This window comes from Hyaena hyaena, unplaced genomic scaffold (assembly GCF_003009895.1).
Source record: "Hyaena hyaena isolate Hyena2069 unplaced genomic scaffold, ASM300989v1 scaffold_139, whole genome shotgun sequence".
Taxonomy (NCBI): Eukaryota; Metazoa; Chordata; class Mammalia; order Carnivora; family Hyaenidae; genus Hyaena; species Hyaena hyaena.
The window spans coordinates 1,756,521-1,775,119 of NW_024080771.1; the positions used below are offsets into that span (position 1 = coordinate 1,756,521).

The 18,599-nt window shown below is 37.1% G+C and overlaps 1 protein-coding gene across 1 annotated transcript in view; it reads right to left on the reverse strand.

Annotated features, from left to right (window-relative positions):
* TRPA1 (transient receptor potential cation channel subfamily A member 1) overlaps positions 1–18,599 on the reverse strand; it is a 49,708-nt gene that overhangs the window by 17,903 nt on the left and 13,206 nt on the right. Inside the window, exons 5-17 of the mRNA XM_039238403.1 lie at positions 16,807–16,915; positions 16,473–16,618; positions 15,931–16,067; positions 12,918–12,966; positions 10,837–10,936; positions 10,108–10,208; positions 8,577–8,746; positions 8,327–8,491; positions 6,755–6,869; positions 5,686–5,852; positions 4,204–4,297; positions 1,329–1,388; positions 709–807 (exon numbers count right to left, since the gene is read on the reverse strand). Of these exons, the coding sequence (XP_039094334.1) occupies positions 709–807; positions 1,329–1,388; positions 4,204–4,297; positions 5,686–5,852; positions 6,755–6,869; positions 8,327–8,491; positions 8,577–8,746; positions 10,108–10,208; positions 10,837–10,936; positions 12,918–12,966; positions 15,931–16,067; positions 16,473–16,618; positions 16,807–16,915 (1,512 nt within the window). The remainder of the gene's footprint in view (positions 1–708; positions 808–1,328; positions 1,389–4,203; positions 4,298–5,685; positions 5,853–6,754; positions 6,870–8,326; positions 8,492–8,576; positions 8,747–10,107; positions 10,209–10,836; positions 10,937–12,917; positions 12,967–15,930; positions 16,068–16,472; positions 16,619–16,806; positions 16,916–18,599) is intronic.

The following is an 18,599-nucleotide window of genomic DNA, read 5'->3' on the forward strand; positions in this document are numbered from 1 at the left end:
GTTGACACTAGTAGCGCTCTCCTTTTGGACCAGGATCCCACTCATCAGTGACCTCTTTCGTCCTCAGTTATTTATTTGAGTTGGAGACCCGTGGTTTAGACTGCAGTGGATCATTTGCATGGCTTTTGTTGTCCCATCTGCTGGAAATGTAAAAGTCTACTTTGGAATAAGAGCTGGCTTGGTCTTAAGTCTCTTGGCCATTTTGGGTCCATACTGTGCATGTTGGGCCTGCTTTCAGATTGGAATCTCTCCTCCAGGAGGATCAAAGAGTTTCTGAAAGATCAGAGTTTACTGTGGAGCCCAGTGGTTGGCTGAACTTAGAATCTGTGACTGTAAAATGTTACTCCTCCATTTTCCTGTGGCTTGCATGGAGGAAACTCTTAATATATATGTCTATATTTCGGTGGATGGAGGTGGGGAGTAAGCACTGACTGTCAGCCTATGCTGTCCATAGTTTATTAGATTTTGGCTGAAGCCAGTTTAACATGACCATCAGAATTAAAGTGATTAAGAGTGTAGAACTTTACTAAATTTAAGCAATTGTGGAAAATGACTGCTTTCTTTACTAAAAAATAAGGGGTTAGGACACTTGGCAGAGAGAAACATCAAACTATTCATGCGGAATTCTCTCCAGGCCCCTCCCTGGAAATATACCAACACACAGAACCCATGTAGAAACAACCCAGATAACTAAGACACTGGACTTACGTTGAGGGTTGTAAGAGGCTCATACGTAACATCCTGTGCAGATGTTCCTTTCTTGGTAAATTCTAACGGACACTGAAGATATCTGAAATTATACGCGATCTATGGAAGACACATTTTTTAAAACATTAACAGCCTAGTATAGTATATACCCCAACGTAGGTCTTGACAAATCAAATACGTAAGTCTATAATTCTAATGAAAATTAAGTACTTCAAATAAAATTGAGTCATTTGTCTTAAGAAATGTAGCTTATTTCATCTTATTTTCAAAATAAAATATCCTAAAAGGCTATTACTTAGCCTTCTATAACCCATAGCCACGAAAGACGATGAATTCTCAAAAGCTCACTTAGGTCTTTGGAATTTCATTCTTCAGGTCAGTACTACCCAAGAAAATACAAAGACTAGAAACAACCCTAAATACTACTATTAGAAACAATTAAAATATTGGGAGAAAACCAAGGAAAAATAGTCTCATAAGCAGGTGATATAATAATATGACAAATGAAGATAATAATTACCATCTTCTGAGACTGTGGAACTCTAGTAACATTGTTTTTAATATTCATTAAATAGTTACAATAAAATAAACTTTAAATGACTGTGATAAAACAAACTTACATAATAGTCTTGGCAGGACTTGTCTCCTGTGGAGGGTACCATGCAGCAATCCAAAAGGACCTTTTAGAGAGAAAATAGGGCTAAGATACTGGTCAGAAGACTACATAAGAGATGGGATTTGATCCCATTTCTAAAATTATACCCAAGATATTCCCCTGTCCCCTTCATTTATTTCCAGTACTTCAAAGATAAATTATAATCCACATCATTCAGGAACAAAGTTTAAAATATGAAGTTTTCAACTACTACCATATGACTCAGATACTAAGTGATTCCAAAAAATCTGCCTAAGAATGAAACTGCATTTACTAAAATTTGAATCAAAAATATTTCATTAGTTTTACCCAAAATTTAATGTCTTTCTGGCCTTCTAGAGAGTATACAGCTTATAAAGGATTCCTTGGCTCCATGTAGGTCTCATCTTCTATCCTGCTCAAGCATGGAGTATTGTGTTGGTTTCTGTCCTCACCTGCTAAACAACACTGACAAAGTATTCGCCCAGAGCAGCATGAACTGCATAGTGACGGACAGAGGTTAAAGAGAGAAATACTGAAGGCTGTCTAGGTGCTTGAGAAAAGGAAAGAACTCTTAAGGGTTCATTACAGCCACCTCTATGTGGCGGACATGTAGGGACAAATATTTGTGTGGGGTCCCTGTTAACATAAACTATTGTAGTCACCCCCAATCTGTGTGTTGACACCTTTCTGGTGGCCCAACTTCATCGTCCCAGGAAAGAAATACTGGCAGGCAGGTTGTTCTCCTGGAGCAGGATCTGGACACAAAGCCCCAGATGATTTCACCAGTGTGTCCCCCACAACTCCTGGGGCATCTGGTCAACCTCACCTGCAAGAAGAAAGGGTAGAGGACCTCCTCTTCTGAAGGAGAGAAACAGGGACCCAGGCCCCACTGGGAGGGCACTGCTGTCCTGGCTAGTCTCAAGCACCCAGAGGGACTTAAAAATTTTTCAGTCTCTGTTGGTGATACTAAGGATCGTAAAAGGCACCATGAGAAATAAAGACAAAACTAGACAGTAGCAGTGTGCAAAGTAGAACCAGAAAGGCAGGTCTGAGACTGTTTGAGAACTTTGTAATAATCAGCAGAGACTACAGAAGGGCAAGTGGAAATACATGGAGAGGGATTATGTACATTATTCAAATGTGTGATGTGAGGCTAAACTAAAAGATCTTCCAGTTTCCCTATTTAAGGACAAATTCACAATACTAAAATACAAGGAAATTATGGAAAACTAGAAAATATAAAGAAGAAAAACTAATCATGATCCCACAATTGCGGTAATTCTTACTAACATTTTGGTAAAATCTCTAAGTTCTTCTCCATGTTTTCTATATGTGAATATTTCTAACATACTTTTTACTATTATTAATGCTACATAAAACATTACTATATATAAATATGTCTGTATCTCTGTTCATTAGGACAGATTCCAACAACTAGAATAATTAAGAAATTCTGAGATCATTTTCAATCCTGAATATTTCTATGCCCTTTAATGAAATTTAATTACCTGAAATGCTAATCCATGAACTGGACTGGCTCCAATTTCTATTGGATATTATAAAGAAAAAATTGCACGTGAAGTACTTAGCACATGCTGAGTGCTTACGACAAATAAAAACAGTTAAGTGTGAGTAGCTGCAGTACTAATAACCAAACAACCAGTATAAAAATAGTAGGTTGCATAACATGTGCCAAGCACCTTTCAGAATACTTCATATATTTGCCTCTACATTTTGTAATCACTATGTAAGATCAGTATCAGCATCACTTGTTTAGTGATAAGCAGAAAATGAAGTTCAGAGAGGAGATGACTCAAAGCACAGCAAGGGGCAGAGCCAGGACTAAGTCTCGGGACCCTCAGGCTCCAAATCTGTCCCTATGGCCCCATTTTACTATGTCTCACTGCCTCTCCCAATATTTAAATATATTTTTCCCTCTAAATGACATCCAAAGTCATCTTTTTTTTCTATTATTCTATATCTGTCCCAATCTTCAAATATCCGCCTTCTCAGGAGGTTTTGACCTGCATCCTTAAACACGCACTTGCTCAACAGTTCATGGGTGTTTCTCTTGTAGTGGAAGTCCAGTCACGTGCTGGGCGTATGCTCAGTCTAGCACGGAGAATCACACACTTGGAGGTCCACAGAGGCCAGGGAGGTAGCATAAATGAATGAACTGTGCCAGCCTTAGGAGCTCTTTTCCACTGTTTTTGAAATGCTGGTTCTCCTAGGCCTGGTGTCTGTCCTTACAGTTTGGATAGAGGCATATATAGAGAAATATCTCAGCCACAAGGAGGGCAATGGCACCAAAATGACAATACACGGATGGCAACAAACAGTAGGCATGAGACTGAGTGTACACAAGGAAGAGGCGGGATGACCAAGTGGGAGAGTGCTTGCCCCATCTAAAGGAAGCAGCTGCTCCTCGCCCGGAAGTTTCTGCCTCACCAGATCTGATTTCTACAGGAAGCCAGATATCTGGACCCTTAAGAGAGGCATACTGGTTTCAAATGTGAACAACAAATGCAGATTTGAAAACAATAACATACATGCCCCCCAAAACCACCTGGAGGCTTTAATTCACCAGCAACCTCCGTTAGTAGTCTCTGCTCTAGATTTGGATTATTTGAATAAAAAAATGTTAACCACGTATTCCTCTATTCCACATAAAAACTAATAGCATTCTTTGATCCAAGTAAACACTTGTTGGTTAACTTCCCTGATTGACAGCCTATTGAAAACTAGAAACTTTACTTTAAATATGAAAATTACAATTATTTACACTGTGATTACAGCAGTAAATCCTCATATTATATGCCAAGCATATATCCAGAAGCAGTTTTGTCTGGAGGGCTTACCTTCATGCATTCAGGGAGGTATTCCACCATTTCTATAACTGGACATTTATTGCTTGGAGAATAATGACTAAAAACCTTAAGGCATTCTTCCCATCTGTAAAAAATAACAACAGTGAGAGTAATGAAACAATCACAAGTCTTAATCCTTCTGTTCTACACAACAAAGCTGCCAGTTGAAATTCAAGATTATACCCTTAGGAAAAACCTGAATTTGTTCCAGGGGAACCAATATGTGAATTAAGATCAGACCATTAACAGGGTCCTTGTTCATTAATGGGAATCAGAAATGTGAGCAAATTCCAGGATGGCTGTTATAATCACTGTTCTCTTTCTCTAAATACCTTCTAAAAAAAAAGTAAGCTTTTACTTTCTTTTCCTCCTGAAATCATGAAATAGTATGAGCTGGTCATGCTGGGTAGAGACAATCACATTCACATATATACAATAACACCATAGTACTGAACACATGATATTTAATGTTTAATCCATGTATATAATCATGTGTTGAATTAAACTAGAAAATAACATGTGTCAAGTATGATAATAAGCATGGATTCCACCAGGAGATTACAGAGTCTGCTCCTTTCTTCCCTGCCATTTGGTTGGACATGATAAGAAGATGCCTAAGTTACCAAGGAGGAAACAAATCTCCCACAGGAAGTAGAGAAGAGACCATTTACCTCCAAGACCCTATCTATGTCATAGAAGACTACTTCGAAAAAGTAGCCAAACTTTCTGTTAACCCTATCAGTAAAATCCATCTAGAATATCTCCATAATCAGTAGAAAACTTCTGCTGGCACACGTGCATTGGCTAGAATTTCAAAGGAATAATCATGGGGGAGGGTGCATGGATCTGGAGATTGCCCATGCTTGAAAACACAGGCTTGCTCTGTCTTAAAAATGAAATGGTTCTCCTCTGTGTCCACGACTGGGTGATACTAGGCCCTTGAGCGTATCTGTGATTATGTACATAGAAAAGTGTATGTACAAAAGCTAGGACAAACTACCCCCCAACTTTACAGTAAAACTCCTTAAAATATGGTTTAAAACCCCACAACTACAAAAGGTCATGTGTTAAGGGAAATTCCAATCGATGGCCCTAGTAACAACATGGATCTACCCTGGAGAGGATTTTCACCAACATCCAGTTTTCACATTTCTGTTGGCAAGAGAGGGTAAGGCAGATTCGGGCTGAGCAGGGAAGAGTGTGCTAGACAATGACCATGGTGCCAGACGCTACCCATGCCTGAACCCCATGAGTCTCACATAAGTGTTATGAAGGTGATCTATGCTCCCATGATTTGGAAATGGAAACCAAAAACCAGGGAGGTTAAGTAATATGTCTGTTACTTAAAATAGTACATTAAAAATTTTAAGTTAATGACTGACATTTAAGAAATGTTGACTAACAGCTGAAACTTACTCTTTTTCTATTTCTTCTCAGGTTATGAATCCCTAAATGACAGTGGGATAGACATACCTTTTGTTTTTGATGGTTGTAAGAACCACGTCCTTCCTCTTATTGTGAATTGCAACATGCAGAAAGGAGGCCTGCTGCTTGTTCAGGACAATGTCAGCATCATAACTGAGAAGGAGCGCAACGGCTTTGGCGTGGCCTTCACTCGCAGCAAAGTGAAGCGCGGTGTTCTTTTAGAGAGAACAGGACACAGAAAATCCATTGACAACAGTTAGTCATCCTTTGGCTACTTTACCACTTTCATCTTTGAACTGCTTAAAATAAATTATTAACAAATCCAGGTATTTAATACCAAAATACATAAAATTTAAAACCAGTGTTCAGAATCAAGCATCAGACAATGAGTTTATAGTTTAAACATGGTGCATGCATGTGTGTGCGTGTGTGCATACGGAATTCCAAGTGGTTTTTTACTTTGTTTTTGTATTAAGATGATTCCACAAGGGACAAATGACAAATTTTCTGGTAAAGATGTTGAAGTGAACACAAAATACTTCTAAGAGGTTTCTTGTCTTAGTACAGCAAGGATTTCCAGATGCTGGGTGTTTGTAGGTTTGTGACTTTTTTAAAAAATCAGAAATTGGCATAAGGTTGCCAATCTTTAATTTGCTACACAAAGACATTTTAAAAAGCAGTAATAACCTTCTTTCTCTATTGTTTCATCAAAAAATGTGAATTTTAATTCCATAAAAAGAGGGAGCACATAATAGCAGAATAAAGGATAGTCCTTCAAATCAAATACACTTAGTTATATGAAAACTTACCCCTAACCTCTTCATTTTTCTCAGTTCACCACGGACTAGTGAAAATCTTTTCCTCAATCTACATGGGCCTGTGGAGTCTCTGTGAGACTCTAGAGGTGTCCCCGACATGTACCTACCTGTTGGCATTCTCCTCATTCTGTTCCCCTTACTCATTCCTCACTCTCAGTGTCTGCAGAGTAAGAACCCAGTAAGAGAGTATGAATGCAGCAAGGAAGGAAAAAAAGTGGCTGGAAAGGAAGCTTTCTTGCAATTTTGGAAGTGTCTTCTATGCCAAGACTTCGGGTAGGTATGAAGAACACAGTACGTACCCCTTCTTCATCTAGCCGATCTGTGCACTTCATGTTAGTGTCAAGAATGACCTTCATGGTCTGAGTGTATCCGCCCAAGGAAGCATGATGCAAAGCAGTCCAGCCACTGTGGTCACTGTGAAAGAGTTAGGAAAGGGCTGTTCATTCACTTCTCAGATAAATCGTGGGAAGCGATGCCACCCATGCGAAAGGTGAGTCTGATGATTACAAAAAATAAATGCGTATCTGAGTTCTAGCAACTAAATATGTATTACATATTTCTAAAAAATGAGCTAACTTCAAGCCTAATGGTCTTAAGTAATCTTCCAATAATGTGATTCACATGTATTTTTTAATTTAGATTAATATAAAAGTATAGAAACACATCAAACATCTGGGAGTAGGTGAAACTTGAAACATACATATTTTTTCAAGAGCACAATGTACTTATACACACTACTTTAAATCTTGTTTAATTCTTTCATTGAATATTGTATCAAAAATTTTCCATGATGGTGGTTATTAGTCTTCACGGCCACTAATTATTGCTGCTGCTGCTAATAATACAATACATGGCCTTAAAATGCTTAGCTTAATGCTACTTCTGTTTCTAAGAGTTCGAGACTCTTCCTCCAGCGCTCTCAAAGATGCTTATTAATCCCTTCGGAAAACGTCCTTTTTCACAAAAATTCAAGATGTAAATACAATGAAGGCTTGTCATTCTTCCAAATTACAGATGAAAAAGAAAGTGTGAGATCCTGACACAATTTAATTTCAATGCTAGTGAGCACCCATTTTAGGGTGCAAGGGCCACCTCACCATTTCAGTTATGAGGCATCTAAGCAACAAGTCTCTGGTCTGCATCCACTTGGGGTCCCCTGTGCGTGTCTGCTGCCTGGTGTCCCTTGAAGGCAAGGACCTAAGCAGAGCATTGACTTCTCAGCTGCAGCCCTACTTTGCAGGACTGGTGCTCTGATCCAGAAATGTATGTATCATTACTGTATCAAAACATTAGCTCTTTGCTTCCATGTTGGTAAAATTAGAAGATAGCTTACCCTTCTACAAACTTAGCTTTTTACAAAGATGTCATTTTAATTATGCTACCTTCTTATTATGTTTAATTATTTTAATTTGTTTTTGCTCCTTGTGTTAGACTTCTTTATGTATAATGAAATTCAGGAATATTTCATGTTTTGTGTTGTAGCATAAAGGGAGATTTTCATGTCCATCATCCATAGATGGAATGCAAAGTCCTTGAATTTGTGTGGGGTGTATGTGTACGTGTATCTGCATAAAAGGATGGTAGCATGATGAAGCAAAATATGAAGAACTGTGGTTCAAACTACATTGCACCAAACCCCTTATTCTGTGACCTCAAATGAAGTCTTCAAATCAATAAGCCTTGATGTCTTTGTTAACCAGAAATAATACCGACATCCCGCTCAATATATGAAAAATCATGTATGTTCTGAAGATTAAATAAGATGGACAAAAGCACTTAGTGAGACAGAAAGTTAGATATAATTAAAAAATAGAAAACAACCAGAAAATGGTTGGTTAAAAATAATAAATATTCTGGTCACTTATCCTTACCTGAGAAATAATGCACCCTTTTTTAGAAGAAGCTGAACCACTTTATCATGCCCATTTTTTGCAGCCAGATGCAGAGGTGTCATTCCATGGAGGTCACCTTCATTCAAAAGTCTCGTATCACTCATACCTTCCAGAAGCCTCCGGCAGGTGTTGATACGCCCATAACTTGAAAAAAGTAGGTTTCATATTTTCAAAGCAAATAATACACAGAAAGAAGGCATGCTCATATGTCACATAAATGGACCCCTACCTGGCTGCAAAATGTAAGGGTGATTTCTTATCTTTGCTTTTGGAACGAATGGACACATTAAAGTCAAGGAGGTTATTTACAGAGACAGGAATCCCGTATCTACATGCATAATGTAGAGGAGTACACCCGTCATCATCTTCATCCATTACCAGCTTTTTAATATGTTGCATCTATGGAAAAATTAATATTCTGAATATAACTGTTCTCAAGCTCATATAGTATTTTTTAAACTATCTTGTAGGACAGTATTTTCCAACAAAGGTCAATACGTATATCTTGAGGGCAAAAATATAAACAACTTAAAGGTACTAGAGAAAAATACATTAGGATGATGCTGCATGCTCTGTCTCCCTAAAATGTCTGTTACCATTTTAAAGGTTCTGTGAAGTCCTAAGAACAAGAAGTGTACTTAACATTCAACCCAGCATTGCTACAGGCCACCCTCGTCAGCCGTCCTTTCACTTATTTCTCCCAAATAACAGTTAAGAACTTAATGCTAATGTGTTCTATTGGACAAAAGGGATGAGACATTAAAATTAGGTTTACTTTAGGGGTGCCTGGGTGGCTCAGTTGGTTAAGCATCAGACTTCATCTCAGATTATGATCTCATGGTTTGTGAGTTTGAGCCCCATGTCAGGCTCTGTGCTGACTGCACAGAGAGCCTGGAGCCTGCTTCGCGTTCTGTATCTCCCTGTCTCTCTGCCCCTCCCCTGCTCATGCTCTGTCTCTCAAAATGAGGAATACAAATATGTTGAATAGTTTTTCTATTTTTTTTAATGCTTATTTATTTTGAGAGAGAGAGCAAGCATGAGCGGAGAGGGGCAGAAAGAGATGGGGAGAGAGGATCTTAAGCAGGTTTCGCTTTGCCAGCGCAGAGCCCCAGGCAAGGCTGGATTCCATAAAACCTGAGATCATGATCTGAACCAAAATCAAGAGTCGCATGCTTAAGTGACTGAGCCACCCAAGCACTGAAGCATCTTAATTGATGATGAAGTATCGCGAATTTACTCATATACTTGCCTTTACTACTGATATGCAATTTGTAATGGTTAAAAGACTGATAGAAAGCTGAATTATAGAGGAGGATATAGGGAGGGAACCTGGGTGGCTTAGTCAGTTAAGCGTCCAAATCTTGACTTTGGCTCAGGGCATGATCTCATGGTTTGTGGGTTAGCGCCCCACATTTGGGCTCAATGCTGGTGCTGAGGAGCCTGCTTGGGATCCTCTCTCTCTCAAAATAAATAAATAAATCTAAAGACAAAATAGATGGGGAATATCGGAAACCTCTGTAACTTGAAAAATTCAACCTTAATGAAATATATTATCATAATCATCACCACTGTGTTATAAATATTCAAATACAGAATTTTTATTTTAAAATAATTTTTAAATTCCAGAATCAGACTTCATACTAATAAAAACCATTTTAAGCAAAATCATTTTACCCAACTCCATTTATGGAAATCTCTCTATATATATCTATTACCTGAATCCAACTTGGTTTATGTAAATCCACATACATATCTATTACCTGCATAAACTCAGGTTGCAGATTTTTTAATCCATAAGGTTGCTGTACAGTGAAATGCAAAAAATTACGTCCAAGATGGTCTTTTATGTCTACACGGGCACCTAAAGAAAACACAATATAACTTCTACTCATTTATTTAAAGCATGACCTATGGTGGATTTTCAAGTTAAGGAAATTAAAGATTTTTTAATTAAAACTTTGTCACCATTAACTGATAGGAAACTTTATTTATAAAAAAAAAAAAGCTATATTTAAAATGGTTTTACCTTACTGTGTATGTGTGTGTATGTGTGGGGGGGGGTAGAGAATATATGATTTGTTGCATTAATATATGAGATCTCACCTTTTAAAGCATAAAATATAAAGATGGAGAGATTAGATAGCAAGAAAAAAAAAGGGATAGTTCTCTTCTTTTTTATCTTTACATCAGGTTAGTACCTATGCTGGGGACACTTGCAGTACCTACATCACATGATAAATCTTGAGAAAATGTAGATAAAATGCTTAACAGCATACATGCAACATAAATGTTACCTATGACTGTTCGAAAATTATCTTTTTAAGTATCACTCCCTTACTGAACTGAAAATTTTTCTAGACAGGGAAGTATTGTATTTATCTTTGTATCCACAGCACCTGACCCAATGCTTGGCACATGATAAATGGCATAAAATGTTTACTATCATATTGAGTAGCAGTTGTAAAGTTTGGCTTGGTTCCTCATGGTACCTTTAGACAGTAGCAAATTTACAATATTCCAAGATGCAGAAGCAGATGCTAATATAAGTGGAGAACGTCCTTCCGAATCAGTGCTATTGATATCTGCTCCCTAAAATGAAGAGTTTATGAACAAATTAACTTACAAATTACAAATGATGTTAGTTCATTAAAATAAAGTGTCCATATATGGCAGGAATTCAAGCATATGACTAACTATAGAACTATCTAAAATTTGCCTATAATCCGTATGTTGGAACATCATAAATCAAGGCATTTTTTAAATTTCTTAATGTTTTATTTATTTCTGAGAGAGAGAGAGAGAGAATGTGCATGAGCAGCCAAGGGTCAGAGAGAGAGGGAGATACAGAATCTGAAACAGGCTCTAGGCTCTGGGCTGGCTGTCAGCACAGAGTCCGACACAGGGCTCAAACCCACAAGCTGAGAGATCATGACCTGAGCTGAAGTTGGACGCTTAACTGACTGAGCCACCCAGGTGCCCCAAGGTGCACCTTTTATAATTTCAACAAATTATCATCACGTGTTAACCTTTTGGATGACATTTGGTGATAGATCAACGTTATTACCTAAATCACAAAACAAAAATCCTCTGAGCTATAGCAATAGTTTAGTTCTCAATATAGTTTAGTTCTCAATATAGAAAAGGCTTTTAAATATCCATGATAGAGGCACCTGGGTGGTTCAGTCAGTTAAGTGTCTGAATTTGTCCCACCACGGTTGGTGGGTTCGAGCCCCACATCAGGTTCTGTGCTGACAGCTCAGAGCCTGGAGCCTGCTTCACATTCTGTGTCTCCGTCTCTGCCCTTCCCTTGCTCACACTTGGTCTCTCTCAAAAGTAAATATTAAAAGAAATTTTTTAAAATATCCATGATAAAAAATTATCCATATTTCCTGATATGTGATTTTTAAAACATTCACAATAGTTCACTTTAAAAAAAATCTACTTGATCTAAAATAGATGAACTTAAATAACTGAAGTAATTCAGATCCTAAAGTAAAATTTTACTCAAATTTCTGATAAAATGTATACTTAAAAATCCTATCATATAGATAGGTAGATTCTAAGTTAATAAGTCAATCTTTATCATTACGTGTTATTGTTATATTTTACAGGGCCAAAACAAAAGCTTAAAAAAATTCATGGGAAGAATTCTTTCTCTTGGACAGGGATAAAATAGCTTAAACTTGGACCCTGTATATTTCCCTGTTCTTTGGGGACCCAGTGAATACAGATGCTAGCCCCAGGGTCCCCTTCAAATGTCTGATACTGGTTAGTGAGGTTCTGCCCTGGTCCCCTTGCCAGGCGAAGACTCAGCTGCATGTGCAGGAAACCACACATGACAAAACTATGGCATATAACGAATCTTTCCAGGATTCCTCTATGTAAATATCACAATTTCAATAGTTGCTATTGACAACAAATGCCCCAGAACACGATAAATGGAACTACATTCATTGCTGATATGGTGGGACTTAAATACATACATCATACAGTCATCTGTGTAAATGACTTGTTAAAATTTAACTCAAAAGTCAGCTGAGTACACCTCTTAGAATGAAAAAGATTGTGTGCTTTCAGTTGTAATACACGTTCGACAATATTTTTAGTTTCTCAGTTTTTCACTGTTTGATAGATGGCGCTGAGGCCGCTGGGGCGGAAGCTGACAGAGAATGTGAACAGTGACATGAACTGCCCGCCCTGCCTCCCTCGGCCACTGCTCTGCGTGACAAGTGGGCGGAGCTGCGAGGCCCCACCCTCCGCCAGGACCGCTTCACAGAGCCATGCTTACTGTGTACCCACCCCCACCGACTCCCAACACCAAAAACACGGACACAGGTCTCGAAAGTACACTGTGGTACTTCTGACCAACTTCGTAGGAATGAAGTCCGGCCATTATATGCATTCGTACACAAAATACTCTATTTGTAAATGTGTCGGTCATCTTCTTGTAAACTTTTTTTTTGCTGATGAGCAACAAAGTAAAATTTGGCTTATTTTTGAAAATCTATTATGTAATTATCTGATTTTCCAACTGTAAATAGTAATAAAAAACCGTCCATGGAATAGTTACCACTGAAATTAAGTAGTCTGCTAGTTCATGATGATCAAATAATGAGGCTCTGCAAAAAGAGAATGATAAGCATATTAAAGTACTAGTGATAAAAATATATAAAGCTACTGTAATATACGCAAAAAGCTTAATTATCACTTAACAACATAATAAAATGCTAGAAGATCAATAGCCTTTCAAAATTTATAATTGATTGTGATTAGGGTAATATTTTCAAAGAAACTGAGAAAGTCCAAATACATCACAAGATTTCCTCATCTTTTAGTAAAGTGACTATTTCCTTACCAAATCATCATGAAGATATGGGGGCACCTGGGTGGCTCAGTTGGGTAGGCAGCTGACTTCAGCTCAGGTTATGATCTCACAGCTTGTGAGTTTGAGCACCGCATCGGGCTCTGTGCTGACAGCTCAGAGCCTGAAGCCTGCTTCAGATTCTGTGTCTCCCTCTCTGACCCTCCCCTGCTTGCTCTTTCTCTCTCTCAAAAATAATAAACATTAAAAAAATTTTTTTAAATCATCATGAAGATATGGAGTAGTAACATCTGTCCTAAGAGCTTAAAGTAAAAAACAGAAAAAAGAACTGGCTGTTACCGCTGTGATCACTGGGAAAAAGAAAAAAACCAGTTGCATGCAAGGTGCACCTAAAATTCATCTGCAGTGTTCAAAATGCCCTCTTTTCACCAAAGTTAACAAGGCAGCACTAGTTTTCCTAAGGTTTTATGAAGCCAAAAACAAATTATGGGGGAGAATTGAAGTCATTGTGGTATTATCTCATAGCCAATCACAAAATAACATTAATAAAGCAAGCAAAAGTTTTTAATCTATATTAAAGTGCCTCCATAGCAAATGTTAATGCTAATGATTGAAAACTTATATTTCATATTAAAATATACTTTCTTTGTCCCTATTTAAGATTATCTCAGCTAGTCTTAGTATATAAATTCCAGAATCAGCTTGTCAATTTTCACCCCAAATCCACAAGAGGTTCTATTACATTTAAATCACATTAAACATGTTTAGTAACTGAAGGGAAATGAATGATAACACTATGGCCCCCATTTGATTTGTTCTTCTATCTCCCTAGTCTAGAGCTTTGCTACTCAAAGTGTGGGCTACAGACCAGCACTGGCAGCACTGGGGAGTTCACTAAAAATGCAAATTCTCAGTAGTTAGCACTGAGGATTGCCAAATGTTACATAGCCAAGTAGGGCTGGCAGCCCATTCCCCGTACTGCAAAGCTTATTGTTTCAGCCAGAGCAATGTACTGAGGTCTTTGCACTATGATAAAAAAAAAAAAAAAAAAGAAAAAAAGAAAAAGAAAAAATTCTAGCCCGAAGAGCAAACTTTCCTTTGAAGCTCAAAATAAACTCTAAATGCCACTGGCTACTTCAAGGATATATATTCCAGGATTATAAATCAGCATTAGGTTAATTAAAATTGGACTGCATCAGTCCAAGAAATCTACAGCCAACCCAAGTTGAGTATGTCCAACGAGAGTAGTCACCAGGCTAAGGACACTTATGGGTAAGGTGAATGGACTTTTTCCTAATACTTCTTATGCATACTTGTACATTAAAGCTGTGATCCAAACACACACATTTTAACTGTATCCAGATCACTGCAGTTCTAAATTAGATAAAACCTGGAAATAGCGTTTTAAAAAGTGGCTAAGACCATTGCACAGAATCTGAGGTAACTTGGGATATGAACTGGCATGAGGACTTTATAAACTACGTTCTAACGTGCAGCAATTTGAGACTCTGCAGTGTGGGGGTCACTCTATCTTTTATTTTTGTTCTGATCAGCCGTTTTCATATCACCAGTCTTTTATTCCAACTGCCAATTTATTTTTGATAATCTGTTATCTTAATCTATTTATTTTCACATCGTTGATTATGTGAAATAATCCTCTAAATCCTTCCTCTAAATTTCTGAACCTTAAGTAGCCTTATTTTAAAATTATTTTCAGCTTGCTGTTATTTCTATTTCCTTGGAAGCAAACTACCCTTTTGTTGAATCTGCTGTCCTCTACAAATTTTCCTCTATGCTATGAAATTTCACTTTGCAAACTCATCCCAAGTGGGAGGTTCTCTCTATTCACACACAGCTCATTGTGGCTGGTGCTTTTACTAACATGGACATTCGCCCCCCATCCCTCTAGCTGAGAACTAGATCTTCTATTGGTAACCAGACTTTCTTTTTCCCTGAGGGACACTGTAGGGTTCCTGGTGCAGTTAACTACTGGGAATACTCAGCTCTTTCCTGTCAGTCAGGGCTTCCAGCATGCTCACAGCTGTGTGTGTGAGGGAGAGAAAGAGAGACAGAGAGAGGAAGGTCTCATCTTGCCGACCTCTTTCACTCACACAGGAAGCATTTAATTCTTGTCTTCCAAAAGGAAATGATCTCAATCCACACTGCCTGTTTCCTGTCCTAGCATCTAGTAAGCCTAGTTTCGCACGCTTTTTTTTTCTCTGATGTGTATTTCTGCTAAACTTCCAAAAAAACCCCAAACATTTATCTTGTTTGGTGCTTGATGATCATTTCCTAAAACTGGAGGCTTTGAGAACATTTATAATCGTGAGGGTGAGTGGAAAGGCAAATGGGGTGGGAAAACTGGAACACGCCTATGTATCTGCTCCATGATCTCCAATAAAAATGTGAAGACACATATGAGGAAGTGAAACAGATTAGAAAAAGGCTTAGGAAGGGCATGTATGTTGACCTCCTGAGAATACAGGGAATTAATCTTGGGTCTATACCCACTGGCCTGAGAAGTGATCCAGAACATGCCACTGGAAATTTTATTTTATGAAAATCTATTTAACATTCTAATTTCAGAGGAATACAGAGATTCCAGGTGAAACACAGATTTCAGCTGAAACACAGAATATTTATCTCTTACTTTCTTTTGAACTATAGAAACTCTGCTACTATAAGCACTTTTTCCTGCAGGATATAATTTAATACATGAAGACTGAAAACGTGTACACACAATGATAGGTACGACACTTGCCTGTGAAGGAGTGTCTCCTGGTTTCCATCCACCGCATTGACAAGGTCACTGCTACCAGAATAGGAAGAGATCATCAATTTCACAATCTCAGTGGCTCCCTGGGTGGCAGCAAAATGAAGGGGTGTGCACTTCCCATTCTGCAAAGAGGCTTAATATCAGAATCAGTCCAAATTTAAGGTTACAACCTAAATTCAGCTCTGAGGTTTTTTCCTTCCCAAGTCAACAAAATCAAGCATCAATATAAGTATCATGGCTAGCAATTTTGCTTCCACGCAATCTGATAGCTCTTGACAACTCAGTATCTCTACTGTTATCATCAGTATCATTACCGGTACTATATTTGTATTTGCAATTATTTTGGGTAGCTCTTAAGATTCTTTGGCTAGGCTGAAATTTGGGATATTCTCTTGTTCTGCTTCTACATGAGCAGCAAAAAATAATACCTACTTCAATCTAAATTAACTGCAAAAGAGCTATAAAGCATTTTGGAAACTAATTTATGACAATTCTAAATAAAAGTAGCATAGAATATGAACAATTACTTCCATCAGTTCCAACTGTGCGCCATTGTCCAAGCACATTTTAATCATTTCCAAGTCACCACTCTGAACCGCCATGTGGAGGGAACTAGCTTTCCCATTATTCACAAAGTTAATATGAGACTCTCTGCTATATCCATGTTCCTCACCTTTAGAAGAAAACAGAATTCAAGAGAACAAATATTATAAATAAATAAGAGGAATTTTAGGGGGGGAAAAGGACATTTAGATTGACATAGAAGCCTGTGTATAAACTCTATTAAATATTTTTCAAATTAATAGCATCCATCAGAATAGGATTCTTTATACTTTACAATGTACAAAAGCCTCTACTCACCAAACTTTAATATTATTTCCATGCATTTTTTGGAACCTGAGAATGCAGCTAGATGAATAGGGAAACATCCCCATTTATTTGCCGTACATGGCTTAGCTCCTTTATTTAACTGGAGTAAAAGAAAGAATAAAACAAAGTCAAGTGACACATTTAACCCCAAATCACAAGGATAGACAAGAATTAAATGCCTCTCTCAGACCATTTCATTATTCTGTTCCTAGGAACACTACGTAGAATTCATAGGATATGAAATCTAGGAGGGAAAGGAATTTTGGGACTAGGCTAGGATTATGAACTAGAGACACTTCATACTTTTCAAAGATGAAATAACAACATGGGCATAAACATATCAATCTTGATCCTCCAAACTAAAGTTAACACATTTTCAACGGAATTAATGAAATGTTTAAAACATTACCATGACTTCTAGATCCATGCTTGATTCTTTATGTTAATAAAGTGATAATATTTCCCAGATTCTTTCCTCCCATTTATGTAAAATTTATAAGTGGTAAGACCAGCAGTTTTGTTAAACCATGAAAATCAAGTATTTTCATTAATGGAAATTCTCTGCTAAAAGGATAGAAGAACTGAATCTAATATTCAACCTTGATCTGAGTCCATCATTTTCAACTATCATTTTTTTAATACATCATTGAACTTCAGTTTTAAACGCATTTTCACAAAAGGAAAGAATGTGAAAAAGCAGAATAGTGTGAAGAAGCTAATATTACCTGTGAACTCACCTTCAAAGAACAGTGTTGTTTACATTTTAGGAGACAATATTTGTCTTACTTCTTTACAAAAGTAATTATGTGTATATGGTGTAATCACACTGTTCAAAAAGATTTTACTTAATGACATTCTTTAAAACTATGATTTTATTAAGTACATATTCCATTTTTGGATACACAAAAGTTTATACAATAAATCTCTATTACTGACCTATTTTTTCAGTTTTCTTCCTCTGATATATATAACACTAGCGTTAATAACAGTAATAGCTTTAATTATCTCCTTGGAATGTATTCCAAGAATTAGAACTGGTAAATCAAAAAGTATTGATATCCACAGTGAATGAAATTCTTTAATTTGTCAAAATGTCTCCAAACCTGAACGTCAACTAGCTTGTTTCATCCTCCAAATTTAGGAGATGAAAAAAATGATGTCTCGTTGTTTTAACAAGTTTCTCTTTGATTATTAGAGAAATTGATTAAACTTCATGTGTCCCTTGCCAATTTTCTGTAGAGCACTGCCTTTTCCTCACAAATTTGTAAGAACACCTTATAGACAAATTTTTATCCACTTAAAAATAAATAAATGGGTATAATTATAGGTTTGGTCTGCTCAGGTCAATTGATGTGCTATCATCTGATACGGAACTAGCTGCATGTTTCCTGAATAAGGCCAACATGGAACTGTATGTTATTCATAACTATTTCAATCAATTTCCTAATATTTTTAAGATTTTGCATCTATGTTTATTTATAGGTAAAACTGGTCTCAATTTTTCTTATGAGGAAAACTGTCAAAGTTTGGAATTATTATTACATTTGCTTCTTAAACTAATCTGGATGTTTTCACTCTTTTCTTATGGTATAAAACAGTTACTTGAAATGGAAACTTTTTCCTTGAAAGTTTGAAAGAACTTGTAAAATCTACAAAAGCTTGTAAAGGTAGTTGGCTCCAGAGCTTAATAATGCATTTTTTAAACTTTTTTGTAGTTCTCTACAGGTCTTTACTTTTAATTTCCAAATTCAATTACTTTCAGCTATTCATCCATTTAAAAAAGA